Genomic DNA, 18,222 nt, shown 5'->3' on the forward strand with positions numbered 1-18,222 from the left:
GTGCAAAAGGAGACATAAAAAAAAAAATCAAACTGCCCAGGTAGAATTTGAATTTCAGGGCACTGAGTTCCAGGGCAGCCTATACAACTCCTAAAATATTCACCAGGGTTATTTATGCATTCCACTGAAGTTCAAGTTCAAGTTATTCATCAATAAGGGATTGATGGAGGTCTTGCACACTAGTTAAGGACCAAGGTTGTGTAGAAACCCCAAATTAATTGAGAACTTAACTTGAAAATAGTGCTAGGAGTTCGGTGGCCCTCCCCATCAAAGAACTACATTTCCCAGGATTCTCTAGGAATGCTTTTTACAGATTGGGGCATTGAAATTTCAAATGTTCTGCCCACCTCTTCATTACAAAGCAAAGATTATGTCCCTCAACCATTCTTCTCTAACTCACAGTGGCTCACTCTCGAGTATTATGCATCTCACAATATCCTAATAATATATTCTTCAGGGGAACAAAGTTTTGAGAACAAGTGAGTTCTCCTTTGCTGAAGGTACATTAGGACAGTGGTCCCAACCTTTCCAGATTGGTAGTCTGATGGGGAAGGAAAGGGGATGATTTTGGGCGAGTGGCAGGCCCGTGTGCAGTTCCATTTGCACAATGAAGCTTCATGGGCAAGCGTGTGCACCTGTGGAAATGGAGCTTTGTGCCCAAGCACACATGCCTGCTGCTTGTGCAAGGGAAGCTGCGCGCTCACCTGCCTCTTCAGCAGCCCAGTTTTAACTGGGCCACGGCCCGATAGTGGGCCGTGGGCCTCTGCATTAGCACATTATATCAGCATTCTTACCTGCAGACTTTGCACAGACTTCTCTTGCTAAGGAAGTATATTCTTAAGAGCTCTTTCTTTTCTTTGCCGAGAACAGAAATCTAGTCTGTAATTCATAATTGCTCATTTCCTCTCCCAACAAAGTATTTTAATACAATTATTATACCAAGCTGGAGGCAGCCGTGTCTTGGCTGATCTCAGAATGCTAAGCAGGATCAGGCATTAATATTGAGAAGGGGGAAACCAGTTAATAGTCAGAGAATAGAACAGAATAGAACAGAACCGAACCGAATAGAAATAGAAATAGAAATAGAATAACAGAGTTGGAAGGGACCTTGGAGGTCTTCTAGTCCATCGCCCTGCTTAGGCAGAAAACCCTATACCACTTCAGACAAATGGTTATCCAACATCTTCTTAAAAACTTCCAGTGTTGGAGCATTCACAGCTTCTGGAGGCAAGTTGTTCCACTGATTAATGGTTCTAACTGTCAGGAAGTTTCTCCTTAGTTCTAGGTTGCTTCTCTTCTTGATTAGTTTCCACCCATTGCTTCTTGTCCTACCCTCAGGTGCTTTGAGGAATAGCTTGATTCCCTCTTCTTTGTGGCAGCCCCTGAGATAAAGGGCTTTTTCTACCGAGAATCTCAACATTTGAAAATCAGGAATAGTAAACACTTCTGTATTCTTAGCAAGATAATCCCATGAGTTTGTCTATGTCATCCAAATGAGTTGACTGAAGAGAAACTTGTCCTTTGATTTTCCTTTGAAATCCACAGTATCCCAGTGCCTGAAGAACTTAGATGCCTTAACTCCAAAAATCCTCAAAAGGTTTTCAGCCTACCTAAGGTAAAGGTTCCCCTCGCACCTATGTGCTAATCGTTCCGTTCCAAAGCCGAAGAGCCAGCGCTGCCCGAAGACATCTCCGTGGTCATGTGGCCGGCATGACTAAATGCCCAAGGCGCACGGAACGCTGTTACCTTCCCACAAAAGGTGGTCCCTATTTTTCTACTTGCATTTTTTACCTGCTTTCAAACTGCTAGGTTGGCAGAAGCTGGGACAAGTAACGGGAGCTCACCCCGTTATGCGGCACTAGAGATTCAAACCGCTGAACTGCCCACCTTTTGATTGACAAGCTCAGCGTCTCAGCCACTGAGCCATCCCTCTACCTAAGGTTACCTATCCACAATTATCTATCTACATTATGAAAACATGCTCTAGAGAAGCAGTTTCCAGACACTTCCTTCAAGCAAACTATTGTCTCACCATCCGAAGCTTTGGTAGGTTACAATAAGCCAAGAATTAGCCTTAAGAGTCTGAAAGAAGTGACTCCACACAAGTTTAAAAAAGTGCTTGTGGAACACCAAAATTAAATGCATATTATTTTTTTTCCAAAATCAATTGGGATGTGAACTCGTTCCACAGATAGGCCCTCTGGTTTCTTCCTTGCATTCTGCAAACTGGAAATGCAACCTGTGTTATTCCCAATAGCATTGTGGCTGTGGATGCCTGGAAGAAATTTGGAAAACAAGCTGTCCAAGGATCCCAGTTTTCCCACAGCAGCCCCAAAATGATTGAATTGGGCCAAAGGGATTTTAATATGCTGCGGTGTTGCAGGGCTTATATACACAAGCTGTAAACCTGGGAACAGACACCGTAAGCATTTTCTAACAATACAGTTCCATGATTATAGCAAAGGTCTCTTTAGAGTTGCAACACAGCCTGGATTGTGAAATTGGAGCAATTTTGTTAAGAGTGACAAAACAAAAACAGCTTACCTAATCAGTTTAGAAAGATCATATCAAAAAGGGAATGTAACATACGTATGAATTTTTTTAAAAAAAAAATCACCTTCAAATATTAAAAAAGGCTATGAAGCAAGATTTTCCTTACATACCGGTAATTATAAAAATAAAACCAGCACCAAGAGACTAAAGAAAAATCATTTTTTTTACTACTGGGACACTTTCCTGGGAGCCTAATAAAAGGAATGAAAATCATAGCTTCTTCCTCCCATTTTCCTCTTTTGTGTTTTAAAACAATTTACTAGTAAATTAAAAGGAAAATGTTGAATCTGTTTAAATGTACATATTAATTGGAAACAGAGTATAAGAGGAATCTTTCTGGCTTCCATTCAGTTTGACAATAGAGAATTTGCTCTCAAAATTATTTCAAAAGAGAAGAGAATGTTGGTGAAAATCTCATGAAATGTTGTGTGCTCACACTCATTTACTAACGAGAAGGCTCTTTTTGTGTCTTTGGGCATGAAGTCCTTTTGGATGCTATACAAGGCTTTTTGCAAGTTCCCGGAGCTTTAAATTTAATTTAATGCTTCAATTCAATCCCAAAGAGAGATTAATTCAATTCCATTCAATGCATCAGGAGGAAAACTCCTTCCGAGGAGTTCTTTTTGAGTTGGTCACTAAAATGGAGGAATCCTGTCCTTGAGAAATTATTAGATGATTTTTTTTCCTCCTCCCAAGAAAGAATCCAGAGAAATCATCCCTCACACATTTGATGGAGAAATTCAAAAAGGCCAGTTGTTAAAATGGATGGGAACAGAAAGACCACAAAAAAAAAACCTCTATGCACTTTTTCATCACAACGTTCTAGTTAAACATGCTGTTTTGCCTTTCTTCGTCTTCAAAAAGCCAAGAGGTAATTTGGGATGGGACGGCTGAGCAAAGATTTATGTGCTGTTTTAGATGCAGAGCAGTGGTTTCTCTACCTCTGACTACTGCAAGGCGCATGGACTGCCCTTGAAAAGTACCCAGAAACTTTTATTAGTTCAAAATGTGATGCCCAGATGTGCAAGTCTAGATTTGCACATTTGTCACTTCTCTTGCAGATTTGCTTCCGGCTCCAATTCATGGTGCTGGTTTCATTTTTTAAAAACCTTATATGACTTGGGACCAGGTTATTTTAAGGACCATCTTTTTTCTCATTTACATCTACCCAACCCACCAGAGCAGGGAGGCAGGGTCCCCTCTCTTATGGGGGTTCATCTAGCGCAAAACAAGAAGAAGGACCTTCTCCATGGTGGCTCTCTCCCTGTGGAACATCAACCCTGTAGGAATCAGATTGATCCTCACCTTGATACTTTCAAAAGACCCTTAAGACATGGTTCCGGGGTGAAATCCTACCGGTTCAGATGAACCGTTAGAGATTATGGGCATCAGTTCGCTGAACCAGTAGTAATTACCCCTCCTTGGCCCCACCCACATCCGGCCGGTCGCCGCTCAACCGGCCGCTCAATATTCCACAGAATTCAATGTTAAATGCAGCAGAGAGAATGCTAACTTTTCTCTCTCCATTCACAACGGAGCTGCTGCAGCCTGTTCCTTTAAAGTAGTTCCCAGGAGGGAGGGGGGCCTTGGGGGGGGAGCAGCTGAAATGGAACCGTTTTTGTGAAATGCAGAAAAATGAGGAAGGGGATTTTCTTGCCTGTCATCCATTCCTCAATCTCAGCACAGACTGAGGGAAGGATGGTAGGCAGGAATATTCCCCTCCCCATTTGCCTACCATTCACGACAAGGAATGGCTGGGAGGGGAGGGGCCGGTGAGGAACCCCCTCCATGTGAGTGATGTTGAGTTGGCCACGCCCACCCAGTCACATGACCTCCCCCCCCAACAAGCCACACCCACAGAACCGGTAGGGGAAATTTTTTAATTTCATCCCTGCATGGTTCTGCTGGTGGGCCTAGGGACCCAAGGGTGACACAAAGCCCATCAAGCAGCTTGTCTGATTGGTGTTGCTAGGGAGTTTTTAGGTTTTGTATTTGGGGTCTTATTTCTCGCAAGCTGCCTGGAGTTGCTCCAGAGTTGGACGGCTCTAAAAATTTTCTTAATACATGAATAAATATCACAGGTTTGTAGTAAGAGACAAAGGTAACAGAGGCACTGAAACCATATATAACATGACGAACTTAGAGATAAAGCCACACTTACACTGAGCCTTCATTTGCTTGATCTGCTCCTTAAATAGGACAACTTTCTCATTTCTTTGTAAATCAGCGTTACAGTTCTTGCTTTCCAGGTTTCCGAATCTCTCCATGACTAGATGTCTTAAATTTGGGACAATTTCTGGTTTATCTTTTTTTATCTGGGAAAGAAAAACACATAAAATAAAAGAAGACATAGATTTAAACTAGTTATTCCCAAGCAAATATCAGTTCTCTTGAGCTCATCAGAAAAAAAAAAGGCAGTGATTGTCTAAAATTCCCAGATTATTTACTTTGCTCCAATGACATTAAATTCCGGAACTGCAAGAATATGGAAATGATTACACCAACTTTACAGTCCACGCCACAATTCTCATTAAAATTGGATTAACGCACTTAATTAATGACTTGCTTTGATTCAAATGGGGAATTTTGAAATGAAGGTGCTAAAAAACAAATCTGCCACAAAATACTATCATAACATTGCACCATGTACACATTTTTAAAGCTTCCAGAGCAGTAAAAAAGAACGGAAGAAATGTCATCAGAAATGAAGCATTACCAGAAATTGTGCTATTGAAACTAGGCATGCTAATTCAACAGAAATATTCTTTTTAAAAATTAAACAAATTGACTGAACTCACTGTGAGAAAAGGGAGAGACAAAGCAACATTGATTTGTATTTACCATTTTTCCCCGCCAATACATTGATAGAGACTTAATGGAGGAAGGAATGCAACCATGTCCAGTAGGAAGCATCCTCTCTCTCTGTAAAGCCTCAACCAAATGCATCAACATCTCCTTAGGATTTGCCAGATCTACTTCACTCTGTTCTTAGATGTTTTGAAATTTTGAATTCTGCACAAAATTAAAATTTGTCCAGCCTGCTTTTAGGTAAAGGTTCCCCTTGCACATATGTGCTAGTCGTTCCCGACTCTAGGGGACGGTGCTCATCTCCATTTCAAAGCCGAAGACGTATCCGTGGTCATGTGGCCGGCATGGCTAAACACTGAAGGCCCACAGAGCGCTGTTACCTTCCCACCAAAGGTGGTCCCTGTTTTTCTACTTGCATTTTTTACGTGCTTTCGAACTGCTAGGTTGGCAGAAGCTGGGACAAGTAATGGGAGCTCACCCCGTTACGCGGCACTAGGGATTCAAACCGCTGAACTGCCGACCTTCTGATCGACAAGCTCAGCATCTTAGCCACTGAGCCACCGCATCCCCACAAAAGTCTGCTTTTAAAGCTACCTAAAATAATAGCCATAGCCAAGTCTGAAGGCAACAAATTCCTCAGTACAGGCAGCCCTCAAGTTACAACAGTTCATTTAGTAACTGTTCAAAGTTACAACGGCACTGAAAAAAGTGGTTTATCACCGTTTTTCACACTTGCGATCGTTGCAGCATCCCCGTGGTCCACGTGATTTATATTTGGATGCTTGATAAGTTGACTTACAGTTATGGCGGTCGCAGTGTTCCAGGGTCAGGTGATGGCCTTTTGCAAACTTTTGACGAGCAAAGTCAATGGGGAAACCAGATTCGCTTAACAACCGTGTTACTAATTTAACAACTGCAGGGATTCAGTTAACAAATGTGGCCAGAAAAGTCGTAAAATGGGGCAAAACCCACTTAACAAATTTCTCACTTAGCAACATAAATTTTGGGCTCAGTTGTAGTCATAAGTCGAGGATTACCTCTATAACTAGACCAGTAGTCCCCAGTCCTACTTTCTGAATTTTGACTCCCAGAATTCTCAGTAATAGATAGAATAGGTAAGCAATTCTAGGAATTGACCTATACACGAGGATAGTGTTTTTCAGCCATGGCTGTTTGAAGATATGAGAACAGCTCCAGGAGTGGGTTCTAAAATTTTTTACTACCGGTTCTGTGGACGTGGCTTATTTTGTGGGCGTGGCTTGATGGTCATGTGACAATTCTTTAGGATTTAGCAGAGGTACTGGTCTACCAGGCTTTTAACTGCTTGCAGAGCTGTACCGGTCTACTCATTTGTTTTTGGAGGCACTGGTCTACCACCACACTGCCTTTTAACACTGATCAGCTGTAGGGCGGCACTTTGAAGCCCCACGGCAAGAGTTTAAACAGTTTTTTTTCCTTCTAGCCAATCAGCTGGGACTCGGGAGGCAGCAATAGATTGGGGGCGGGGCCAAATAAAAGGTAAGAATAACGCAGAAGGGGCGGGGGGGGCGGGGGGGCAGCTCCCAAACAAAGAGAACCGGTTCGGTGATGTCATATCGTCACCGCTACTGGCTTGGCTGAACCGGGCCGAACCAGGAGGAACCCACCACTGTTCAGCTCCCAACTCCCATGCTCGCTGTGGAATTCTGGGAGTTGAAGTCTACACCTTTCAAGCAGCCAAAATTGAGAAACACTGTTTTAAGAAGATACCTAGTTTGAGGGACACTTAACTAAACTTCCTTCTTTTGACCAGTTCTGAATCTCCCTTGTAGTTTCAAGGGATGAACTGAGTTCTAATACCGAATATTGATATGAAAAAATTTTCACCATCCACGTTTTCTACATCTTCAGTTTTTATATGCCTCTAGTCTATCATATTTCCTCTTACTTGCTTTCGTTCCACAATCGCTACAGTCTTTTCGTCTCAGTTCCAGCCTACTCATTATTATAATTGCCCACACTTTTTTTTTTTTCAGTTCAACAATATCTCCTTTGAAGTTTGATGAGCAATCTATGGACTGAAACCAGTGATTCTCGTGCTAGAGACAACCATTTTGTCAGTAAAATCTGAAGACTTCCAAGTCATTAAAGGAACAACAGGAAGAATTATGGACTAAATCTGTAAAATGTATGCCAAGTTACAACTTAAAGGAAAATTGGTACAAAATGTTCTACAGATGATGCACAATGCCATCAAGTAATATTTATCACAGACAAATCTCATAATAATAAACGTTGGAAGTGTCGTGAATCAGAAAGAACATTTTATCACATATGGTGGACATGTAAAAAATCAATTTAAATTTGAAGTGAAACTACAAATCTTTTTACTAGGCTAATAATCTCAGAAAAAAATTATCAGAAGCATCATGATTTAATGAGATATATACTTACAACAGAAGAATAAATTTTGCTGAACATTGGAAGAAAGATACAATTCCAATAATATCTTATTGGGAATTTAAACTTAGGGAATATATAGCAATGACAAAACGAATATATATCTAATAGAAGTTTAATCAAATTTAAGCAAGAATGGTCTCCATACATACAATATGACAAATGAACAGATGTACAAAAAGGGAAACATTAGAAACTCATAATCCTTTTTCTTTGTTCTTCAAAATTATTGTTGGGTATTTTAATTTTTGTTAAATTAGTTCACCTTATATTTTTCCCTTTATTAACAATATATTAGGTGTATATATCAACTTCAATACCAAGTAACTATGGTAGCTCCAGATCAAATTCTTTATTGTACAACAAATACTTTGATGTAATCTACAGCTATCTACTCAATTTCAAAAACTAACATTATTTAATGTTATGCTTGTGATATTGATATCATAAATTGTTATTTAATACCAACTATGTACAAATAGGTAGTCCTTCAGGTAGTCCTTGAGATATGACCGTAATACAGCCTACCCATACCAGAAGACCCTACCATACCATCACTATAAATGATGGAAGAAAATTCCTCTTATGGTTTCTAAGGATTTGACAATTTTATTTATTATATTTTAGCCTGCCTTTATTACTTTATAATAGTTAATTAAAAGCAGTGAACGTATATAATATAGCCACCTAGAGTAGCCCCACAGTGAAACAGGCGGCAAATAATTTAACAAAAAAAAATATACTTCTTCCTCTCCTATTTTCCACACAACAACTGTGGGGTGGGGTGGGTTGAGAGAGAATGAATGCCCAAAAGATACCCACCCAACTTTGATGCCTAAATTGGTACTAGAACTCACGATCTCTGGTGATTGGCCCAAAGTCATCCAGCCGGCTTTCATGCTTAAGGTGGGACTAGAACTCACAGTCTCTTGATGATTGGTGAAAGGTCACCCAATCAGCGTTCATGCCTAGGGAGGAACTAGAACTCACAGTCTCCTGGTTTCCCAGTTTCCAGTAGTAAAGACCAGCCACCTTTAGAATTAGGCCAAAATGGCTCTCAGTATAGAACAATATGTAATTTTGATTTTGATTTTGATTTTTTTTTTTTTATAATATAGCTAGAATAATATAGCTAGAACTCCAAGTGCACTCTAACTATAGATTTATATAAGGGATATGCTATATTATTTTACTTTCCCTTTCCCCCTCATGATTACAAGACTAGAACTTATTTTTTCTTTTCCAGAGTTACATATTGGATCAAAATTTACATGAAGCTATCCTGCACAACTTCAAAATAGTTTTCCTAATCAGTCCTGGCTAGTTCAGATCCTATTATTGGTAATTAACAGGGATATCTTGCAATCTGAAAAAAAAAATGCTATTATTTGGGGAACTATTTAAAAATGTGCAAATATCTATGAAAGCTAATACTGTATATGTTCCATGGAGATTGTATGGGAGAAAGTACTGCTCAATTTTCACCCAGTGCATCATTTTTCAAACTTGGCAACTTTATGATGCGTGACAGTGGTGAGTTTTAAACAGTTTTACCACCAGTTCGCATTGCACGCGATCGCCATGCGCATGATAGCTTCGCTCGCACATGCGCCAAACTTGCGCTTCACGCAAGCGCATTGAGAAAAAAAACAGCTGAGGCATGGCAATCCCCTCTGCCGCGCCTGACCAAAAAACAAATGAAATAAAAGTAGGTATAGCGCGGGGGCGGGGGGGAGGGCCCAAATGACATTCAGAACGAACCGGTTCGCTCTCCTATGAAGATTTCCACTACCGGTTCTCCCGAACCGGGGAGAACCGGTAGCAATCCACCACTGATGTGTGGACTTCAACTCCCAGAATTCCCCAGCCAGCATTGAGCTAGAAAGATCAGAGAACGTAATCTGAAATCATTTTGGATGTACCCTGCAAGATTAAAATGAGCAGTAATATACATAACTTTTCTGCAACATGTGTCCTTCCTTAGCCCTAAACTCTCCAAACTGGTTGTGACTGTTACTTCCCCAATTTCCCAGTCAACATGTAGAATGAGTAGTATGGGAGTTGCAACAACAGGTCCCAACATACAGTAACCAAAAGGGAGACTAGGTGCTCATTCACTATTACTAAGCTCCTGAATCAGACATATTAAATCCTAGAGTATTGTTCATAAACCAGAAAATATTATTTCATCATAGGGGTTATCCAGGGACTCAAGTGTTTCCCTGCATCTCTGTCCCCCTACAGAGGGGATCTGCGAAGAGCCCATTTCTATGAGTTATTATTCTATTAACATGCATGTTTGAATGAAGGCAGGACAAGAAGCAATGGATGAAAACTAATCCAGGAGAGAAGCAACCTAGAACTAAGGAGAAATTTCCTGACAGTGAGAACAATTAATCAGCGGAACAACTTGCTTTCAGAAGTTGTGGTTGATCCAACACTGGAAGTTTTTAAGAAGAAATTGGACGACCATTTGTCTGAAATTGTATACTATAGGGCCGTGATGACGAACCTATGGCACATGTGCTAGAGGTGGCACGGAGAGTCCTCTCTGCTGGCACGCGTGCTGTCGCCCCAGGTCAGATCTCTGTGGAGTTTCTTTCGTGAGCTTCTGTTTCCCTGCAAACGACGAAACAGAAGCTCACGAAAGAAAAAGATCTTACCTCTTGCCCCGCTGGTGTTGGGATGCCCCGCCTCCCGCCGCCCAGCTGGTCTTTGGATCTCTGCTGCGCATGTGCACATGTTCATGCATGTGCATGTCCACACATGTCCACGCATGCACACATTGGTGCATTCACGCGCACGCACTCACCTTTCAGTTTGGTCATGCATACACGCAAAGTTAGGGCACTTGGTATCTAAAAGGACCCGGTTTGTGGGGGCAATAAGCTGACTTTGTATAAAATATACAAAAGTATGAAGGCTATTGTTTAACGCATTGTAAGTCGCCCTGAGTCTCCGGAGAAGGGCGGCATATAAAAATAAATAAAATAAAATAAAATAAAATAAAATAAAATAAAATAAAATAATAAAATAAAATAAAATAAAATAAAATAAAATAAAATAATAAAATAAAATAAAATAAAATAAAATAAAATAAAATAAAATAAAATAAAATAAAATAAAATAAAATAAAATAAAATAAAATAAAAGGTTCGCCATCGCTGCTATAGGGTTTCCTGCCTGAGTAGGGATGTTAGATTAGAAAACCTCCAAGGTCTTCTATTCTATTCTATTCTAAATACACGTTCTCTGCAATTAGTCAGTTGAGATTTCTTTAACCAAGCAATCACTCTTAACTAACGTCAACAGGATGTCATTTCTTACAATTTAACCCAGGAGAAATTGGGAAAGTTCACCTGCCCGTACCTGAATGCTTTCATATACACTTCACAATGCCAATTTGAGGTAGACATTGTTTTAGGTATGACTATGTACACACACACTCTTGCACACACCCCTTAAATAATATCCTAGTAGCAGCCAATAATTCCTGAACTAATGACAAACACTTTCGCTAAATCTCTTATATGACAAGGAAAGCTCCCAAGCAGTCGTCTCAAACCTTGCTCCCATCCTACTTCGTTTGAGGTATGAAGGGGAAGTTGGTGCTTTTGAATTTCCATATGTTGCAGCAACATATACTGTGGAGTGTATAAGACACCAAAATCAAATACAGTTTGCTTTCAAACAAGCATTCTCCTGTCTGCTTGCACAAGCATGCTTTGAACTGGAGCCAAAGAGATACGAAGTTTGGGAGCAAGGCTGGCAAAATTACAGATATCTAAACTTCTTTCACAAGCTGAGCTGCAAATGTGTTAATAGTTGTGTAGAAATACAACACAGCAATGAAACTCTGAGGAATGGAAGCAATGATAGGTGATCAGTAGGTGGTGGGCAAATGTTTCACAGAATTACCTTTGAATTTTATTTATACCACTCATTTTGAGAATTGACCTCCTCTTCCCCTCCCCGCACAATCCTTAAAAAAAAGTTAAGAATTACCTTCAAGCTGAGCTCACATCGTGGTAGATTTGTAGACACATTCACATTGCCAGGGTTCTCGACCTTAGCAACTTTAAGAGGTGTGGACTTCCGACTCCCCGAATTCCCTAGCCAGCCATGGGAATTCTGGAAGTTGAAATCCATACAATAAAGTTGCTAAAACAGAAAAACACTTCGCGTTCGTTAGACGCGAAAGAAAAAGTTATTTTGGCAGCGTTCAAATTTCACTTCTGGATATTCTTCTGTGCTGTTTTGTCAAGGGTGTGCATGGCTCTGGATGGATGGATGGACGGACAGACAGACAGTTTTAATCCTCAAAGTACTGCTATATCAACCTCTCCAATATTAAACTTTGATAGTCAAGTGTATAAGTGCTTTGTGGTAGACGTATTCCTTACTTTCTCCCACAAGCCAAGAGTGCCTAGTTTACATAGATGTAAGGCAAGCAAATCCATTCCTTCATTCCAAATGGCAAGAATTACAGCCTTTACTAAGTTTATAAACAGCATTCAAAATAAATATGCTTGCAAATTTCCTTGAATATAAAGGATTGCTTTGGAAATGTTTTTAATTAGTCCTATTGAAAAATAATTTTTCAATTAGTAATTGAACTGAAAAGTAATTTTTTATTGAAAATTTTATTGTTTTTAATTTTATTGTTTCCTGATTGCTTATTTGTACCCTATGACTATCATTAGTACCTTATGATTCTTGATGAACGTATCTTTTCTTTCATGTACACTGAGAGCGTATGCACCAAGACAAATTCCTTGGGTGTCCAATCACACTTGGCCAATAAAGAATTCTATTTTATTCTATTCTAAAAGAAATTTTCAATAAGGCTAACCTGCAAAAATTGCTACAGGGTATTCTCAGCTCCTTTCTGACTTCTGCTTTTTGAAATATGCCCTTTCAAAGTGCCTCCAGCAAGGCAGGGCCTTCCACCCCTCACATAGACAGGTTTCTGGTTGCTTTTCCAACCGACAGTCTACATTCCATAATTCCTAAATAGACTCAGTCCTAGGTAACTGAGGTGATGTTTTTCTCCACTACTTATGAGTTTAGTGCTGAAAACCTTAGAAATAGAAATAGAATAAAAGAGTTAGAAGGGACCTTGGAGGTCTTCTAGTCCAACCCCCTGTTTAGGCAGGAAACTCTACCACCACTTCAGACAAATGGTTATCCAATATCTTCTTAAAAACTTCCAGTGTTGGAGCAGTCACAACTTCTGGAGGCAAGTTGTTCCACTGATTAATGGTTCTAACTGTCAGGAAATTTCTCCTTAGTTCTAGGTTGCTTCTCTCCTTGATTAGTTTCCACCCATTGCTTCTTGTCCTGCCCTCAGGTGCTTTATATTGATATTTCTCCAATGTTTTTGAGAAGGTCTTCTTGTTGGGTATAGTCCAGCCAGCCAGATAGTCCTCAACTTACAACCATTCATTTAATGTCTGTTGCAAAAACAAATGTGACTGTTACTTTTAATGAAGTTACAAACAACGCACTGAAAAAAGTGACTTATGACCATTTTTCACACTTACATCCATTGCAGCATACCCTTGGTCACGTGATCAAAATTCGGATGCTCAGCAACCGGCTCGTATTCATGATGGTTGCAGTGTACCGGGGTCATGTGATCCCCTTTTTGCGACCTTCTGAAAAAGTCAATGGGGAAGCCAGATTCGCTTAACAACCATGTTAACCTAACTTAACAATTGCAGTGATTCACTTACCTACTCTGGCAAGGAAAGTTGCAAAAAGGGGCAAGACTCACTTAACAACTATTTCACTTAGCAATAGAAATGTTGGGCTCAGTTGTGGTAGTAAGGATTGCCTGTACTAAGAATCTGAGTTGGCTAATACAGGGAAAAAACACCGTCATAACTGAAATATAAAGGACTTGTGTGAAGAACTAAGATGCCTCTGCTTTGCCCACCAACATGTGGTCTTTGAATATATTAAATTAGGAAGGTGTCCCAGGTGTAAACAAAGACTCAGCTATAGCTGGACTCACTTCTAAAGAGCTACCATAATTTAGAGTCTAGATCAGTGGTCGGCAACCTTAACTCAAAGAGCCACAAAGGTCCTAACTGGAAGCCCCTCGTTCAATTCTGGAGCCAATCAGAAGTCCAGTTCCCCCACCATAGAGACTTCTCCTAGCGCGGTGTCCTTTTTCCTCTGCGGACTGGAAGTCTGGTTCCCCCAACATAGAGTCTCCTCCTTGTGCGGTGTCCTTTTTCCTCTACCTATCCTAACCGAAAGCCCTATCAATTGTGGAGCCGACCAGCGACAGGGAGCCGTAGCAGAGGGATGAAAGAGCCACGTGCGGCTCCAGAGCCGTGGGTTGCTGACCCCTGGCCTAGATAAATTAACAGGTTTCTTTCCAACAAAGCTGAGAAGTGTTGTGGGGAGCTCCATAATTAGCATTTCATGTTTTTTTCCCCCTTTCTTCTCAGTAGTGCTCTGGAAAGGATTCCCCCAACTTCAAAAAACAAAAAACAACAACCAGCCAAACCGGTACCATACCTAACCTAATCTGTTGAATCTTTTAGTGACGGTGCCTATTGCACCGAACTGTGATGAAAAGAAAACTGACAAGTACCATCAAAGCAGGAATGAAAGCTTTGAAAGACTGAAGTCGGGAAGGGGTGAGGAGGGGAAGGGGTGGAATCTGCGGTTGCATCGTAAGAGGAATGTTTGAAAGACAAAAATCTGGAGATGAATGAATGAAGTATTGTACCGCAATATCTTTATCGATATTAAGAGATCGAAACTGGGGAGTCAAAAAGACCAGCAGATGCAGGTAATCCTTGATTTACAAGCAAAAATTCTGTGCCTGACTCTGTGACCTCTTTTGCCACGGTTGTTCAGGAAATCAGTGCACCTGTTAAGTGAATCACACGGTCGTTAAGTGATGCGATAGTTGTAAGTGTGAGGATCAACTGTAAGTCATTTTTTTTTCAGTGTAATGTTGTAATGTTGAATGGTTGCTAAACAAATGGTTATAAGTCAAGGATTACCTATAGACAAGGAGTTCAGTAAATAAAGAAAATTGCTTTAAAGTTCAAGGAGTATCACACAATCCTCATATTTATTTATAGTTATGCACTTTCAGAAAAGAGATGACAGGAATCATATGAGTGACAGTCTCCGAATAGAGGTAGTCCTCGACTTATGATTCCAATTGAGCCCAAAATTTCTGTTGTTAAGTGAGACATTTGTTAAGTGAATTATGTCCCGTTTTACGACCTTCCTTTCCTCAGTTGTTAAGTGAATCACTGCAATTGACAAGTTAGTAACCCGGTTGTAAAGTGGATCTGGCTTCCTCATTGACTTTGATTGTCAGAAGGTCGCAAACGGGGATCACTGGACCTTGGGACACTGCAATTGTCATAAATATGAACCAGTTGCCAAGCATCTGAATTTTGATCACATGATCATGGGGATGCTGGAAAGGTCGTAACTGTGAAAAATGGTCATAAGTCACTTTTTTTCAGTGCCGTTGTAACATTGAATGGTCACTAAATGAACTGGTGTAAGTTGAGGACTACCGGTAGTTCAAAAATATTATTCTTGAGATGTTATCAAGGAGAAGACTCCAAATCAAGGTTGCTTCCTAAGAGTTGATCATGGAGTGACTTTGTTTATGAGGAAGGCTAAGATGTCCAGATCTATCTTTTCTGTCCTGTCTGCAGTAACGTCATCCTGAAGAGTTTTTTTTTTTAATGGTTAATGGGGCCATCTTGATTCCGTTCACTGTGAATCAGATAATGTCAACTCATCGATCCTGCAACCTCTCCTAGTGAAGGATGGAAGCACCATCTTTGGGTGGCTGCTGCTTTCCAGATGTCAGATTGAAAGAAACGCTTGCAGCCAACCAAACACCCTGATAGCAAATACTGGCGTGTTGCTTCAAATGTACTAGCGTGAGGTAAAGGACAATGTTTCATGCCACTTCTGTCAATGAAGAAACAATCATACGCTTCAATCAACAGTTCCCTGGGATTGGCTAATGTACTGAAAATTCACATGCTATTTTGTCATGGGGGTGGAGGAACAGAGAGTATCTAAAATATTTGGCCAGTGACACAACCAGTGCAAGCAGGGAGTGGCCTTAGCACATAAGTATTAATGGGCTAATCCCCTCAAGACTGTTTATAGCAATTGCGGCAATGATAACAACAGCAGCCTTTCTCTAATACCTATTGGAAAAACATCTCTGTAGCAATCCAGTTTATCAATACTCTATCACTGACTCAGAGCTTTCAAATGCATTAACATACTTTCTAATGTTTAGCTTCTGTGATCTATCAGCTCACTATAATTTCCACTCCTGAAATGTTCTCTCTCCTCAAACAGGAATTGTTTTTCCACCCAAGAGTTTCTCTGACGTAAAGTCCTCCACTTCTGGCTACTCCAAACAGCAAACTGAAGACAAACTAAACAAAGCTGGCAAGAAGGCAATTGCCAGTTCTTTCTTTATTGTATTTAATGCAAATGAGGAAATATGTCATCTACCATATGGTTTATAGGGTATCATTCATTTGTTTTTCGTTTAACCATTCATTCATTCATTTGAATTTGTGATAGTCTCTCATCTTCAGTAGACTCTGAGCGGTGTACAAAATCAAAACATCCATAGAAACAGATAAGACATGAGACCACACAGACAGTCCAGACTAGTGGTGGAATTCAAATTTTTTTACTACCGGTTCTGTGGGCGTGGCTTGGTGGGCATGGTGTGGCTTGGTGGGCGTGGCTTGGTGAGCATGGCAGGGGAAGGACACTGCAAAATCTCCATTCCCACCCCACTCCAAGGGAAGGATACTGCAAAATCCCCATTCCCGCCCCACTCCTGAGGGAAGGATATTGCAAAATCTCCATCCCCACCCCACTCTGGGGCCAGCCAGAGTGGTATTTGCCAGTTCTCCGAACTACTCAAAATTTCCGCTACTGGTTCTCCAGAACCTGTATGAACCTGCTGAATAGCACCCCTGGTCCAGACTAAAATGATCTTAAAAGATACACAAAAAAAGGCTCTTCCCAAAATACAATAATATATTAATAGGTTAACTCCAGTCCTGAGACTGCTGCACTCATGTCAGAAGCACTGAGGCGTTTCCAGGTTGAAAGGATTAGCAGGTGACATCACTATTGCCCTCGGGACGCCCAGCTGGGGGCTCCTTTCAGGAGCTGGAGTGAAAAACGGGAATTTAACCCTGCCCAACAGCAGCTTTTGGGTCTCGAACGTGGCCCTGCTAACCTCATGCCCAGTGTTCCAACCTCTTGAGCCACCATGCTCCTACAAGACCTGAGACTAAAGCGAGAATATTAAGTGCCATTTTTTTAAAAAAATCCAACTTAGAGTTCCCATTACAGGTTATTCATTATTTCATTCCCAAATGAAAAGCACCTCTGATCTGCAAAGAAGAAGGTCATGCAGACTTCCAACTGTGGTGATGATCCATGGACGCACCCTAGCCATCTGGTAGAAGCTGCAATGACACCATTGCATCGTGACATCATCCTCCAAAAGATATGACTTATTTCGGACAAGGACATCACAACAAATACGATGTTGGACACTCATGGGAAGACATTTTGTTGTATTCCCCTGCCCAGTGCACAATCGGATGTCAGGTTGTATCCGGTCAGAAATCAACAGCCATGTGCTGAAGAAAAATTAAGCTTATCTGTCCCAAAGGTGCTTTTTTCAAGAGGCAACTGGACTTTCTGGTTTTTCTTTGCAGACATTTTGCTTCTCATCCAAGAAGCTTCATTCAGTTCACTGAACATTGAACTTCAGTTCAATGAACTGAATGAAGCTTCTTCGATGAGAAGGGAAATGTCTTCAAGGAAAAACCAGAACGTCCAGTTGCTTCATGAGAAAAAGTACCTTCCATCTTTTCGAGGTAGGTAAAATGAGGACCTGGATTGTGGGGGCAATAAGCTGACTTTGTATAAAAAGAACACCGCTTGGGGGAGGGGGGGCAAAAGCCCTACAAAGCAGGTATATACAAAAGTATGAAGGCTATTGCTTAACGCATTGTAAGCCGCCCTGAGTCTCCGGAGAAGGGCGGCATATAAATTGAACCAATAAATAAAATAAATAAACCATGTCCTGGATGACTGAGAATCTCCACAGATATTAAGCTTATCTGCCACATGTGGTCATCCCAATTTAAGACTCTCTTGTAAGGGACAAGGTAATATGGCCTCCGATGAATCCATAGCTGAGAAGTCATTTGCACAGGATGATTTTCTAACATCAGCCCATCCTGAGCAATAGCTATCCACGCGAGTCATTCCAGGGTTTACTAGCATAACTTGTTCCACCCAAGCTCTCCAAAATTAAAAAGAAAAAGAAAAAAGTGAAAGGGAGGACAAGGTGAAAAAAGGCATTCTAAATTTTGAGGATAC

At 40.7% G+C, this 18,222-nt stretch overlaps 1 protein-coding gene across 1 annotated transcript in view; it reads right to left on the reverse strand.

Annotated features, from left to right (window-relative positions):
* Positions 1-18,222, reverse strand: part of NSMCE2 (NSE2 (MMS21) homolog, SMC5-SMC6 complex SUMO ligase) — a 243,427-nt gene that overhangs the window by 137,826 nt on the left and 87,379 nt on the right. The window contains exon 4 of the mRNA XM_070942023.1: positions 4,715-4,868. Within this exon, the coding sequence (XP_070798124.1) occupies positions 4,715-4,868 (154 nt within the window). The remainder of the gene's footprint in view (positions 1-4,714; positions 4,869-18,222) is intronic.

Source organism: Pituophis catenifer, unplaced genomic scaffold (genome assembly GCF_029215685.1).
Source record: "Pituophis catenifer annectens isolate HBS135680 unplaced genomic scaffold, rPitCat1.0.hap2 SCAF_3, whole genome shotgun sequence".
Lineage (NCBI taxonomy): Eukaryota > Metazoa > Chordata > Lepidosauria > Squamata > Colubridae > Pituophis > Pituophis catenifer.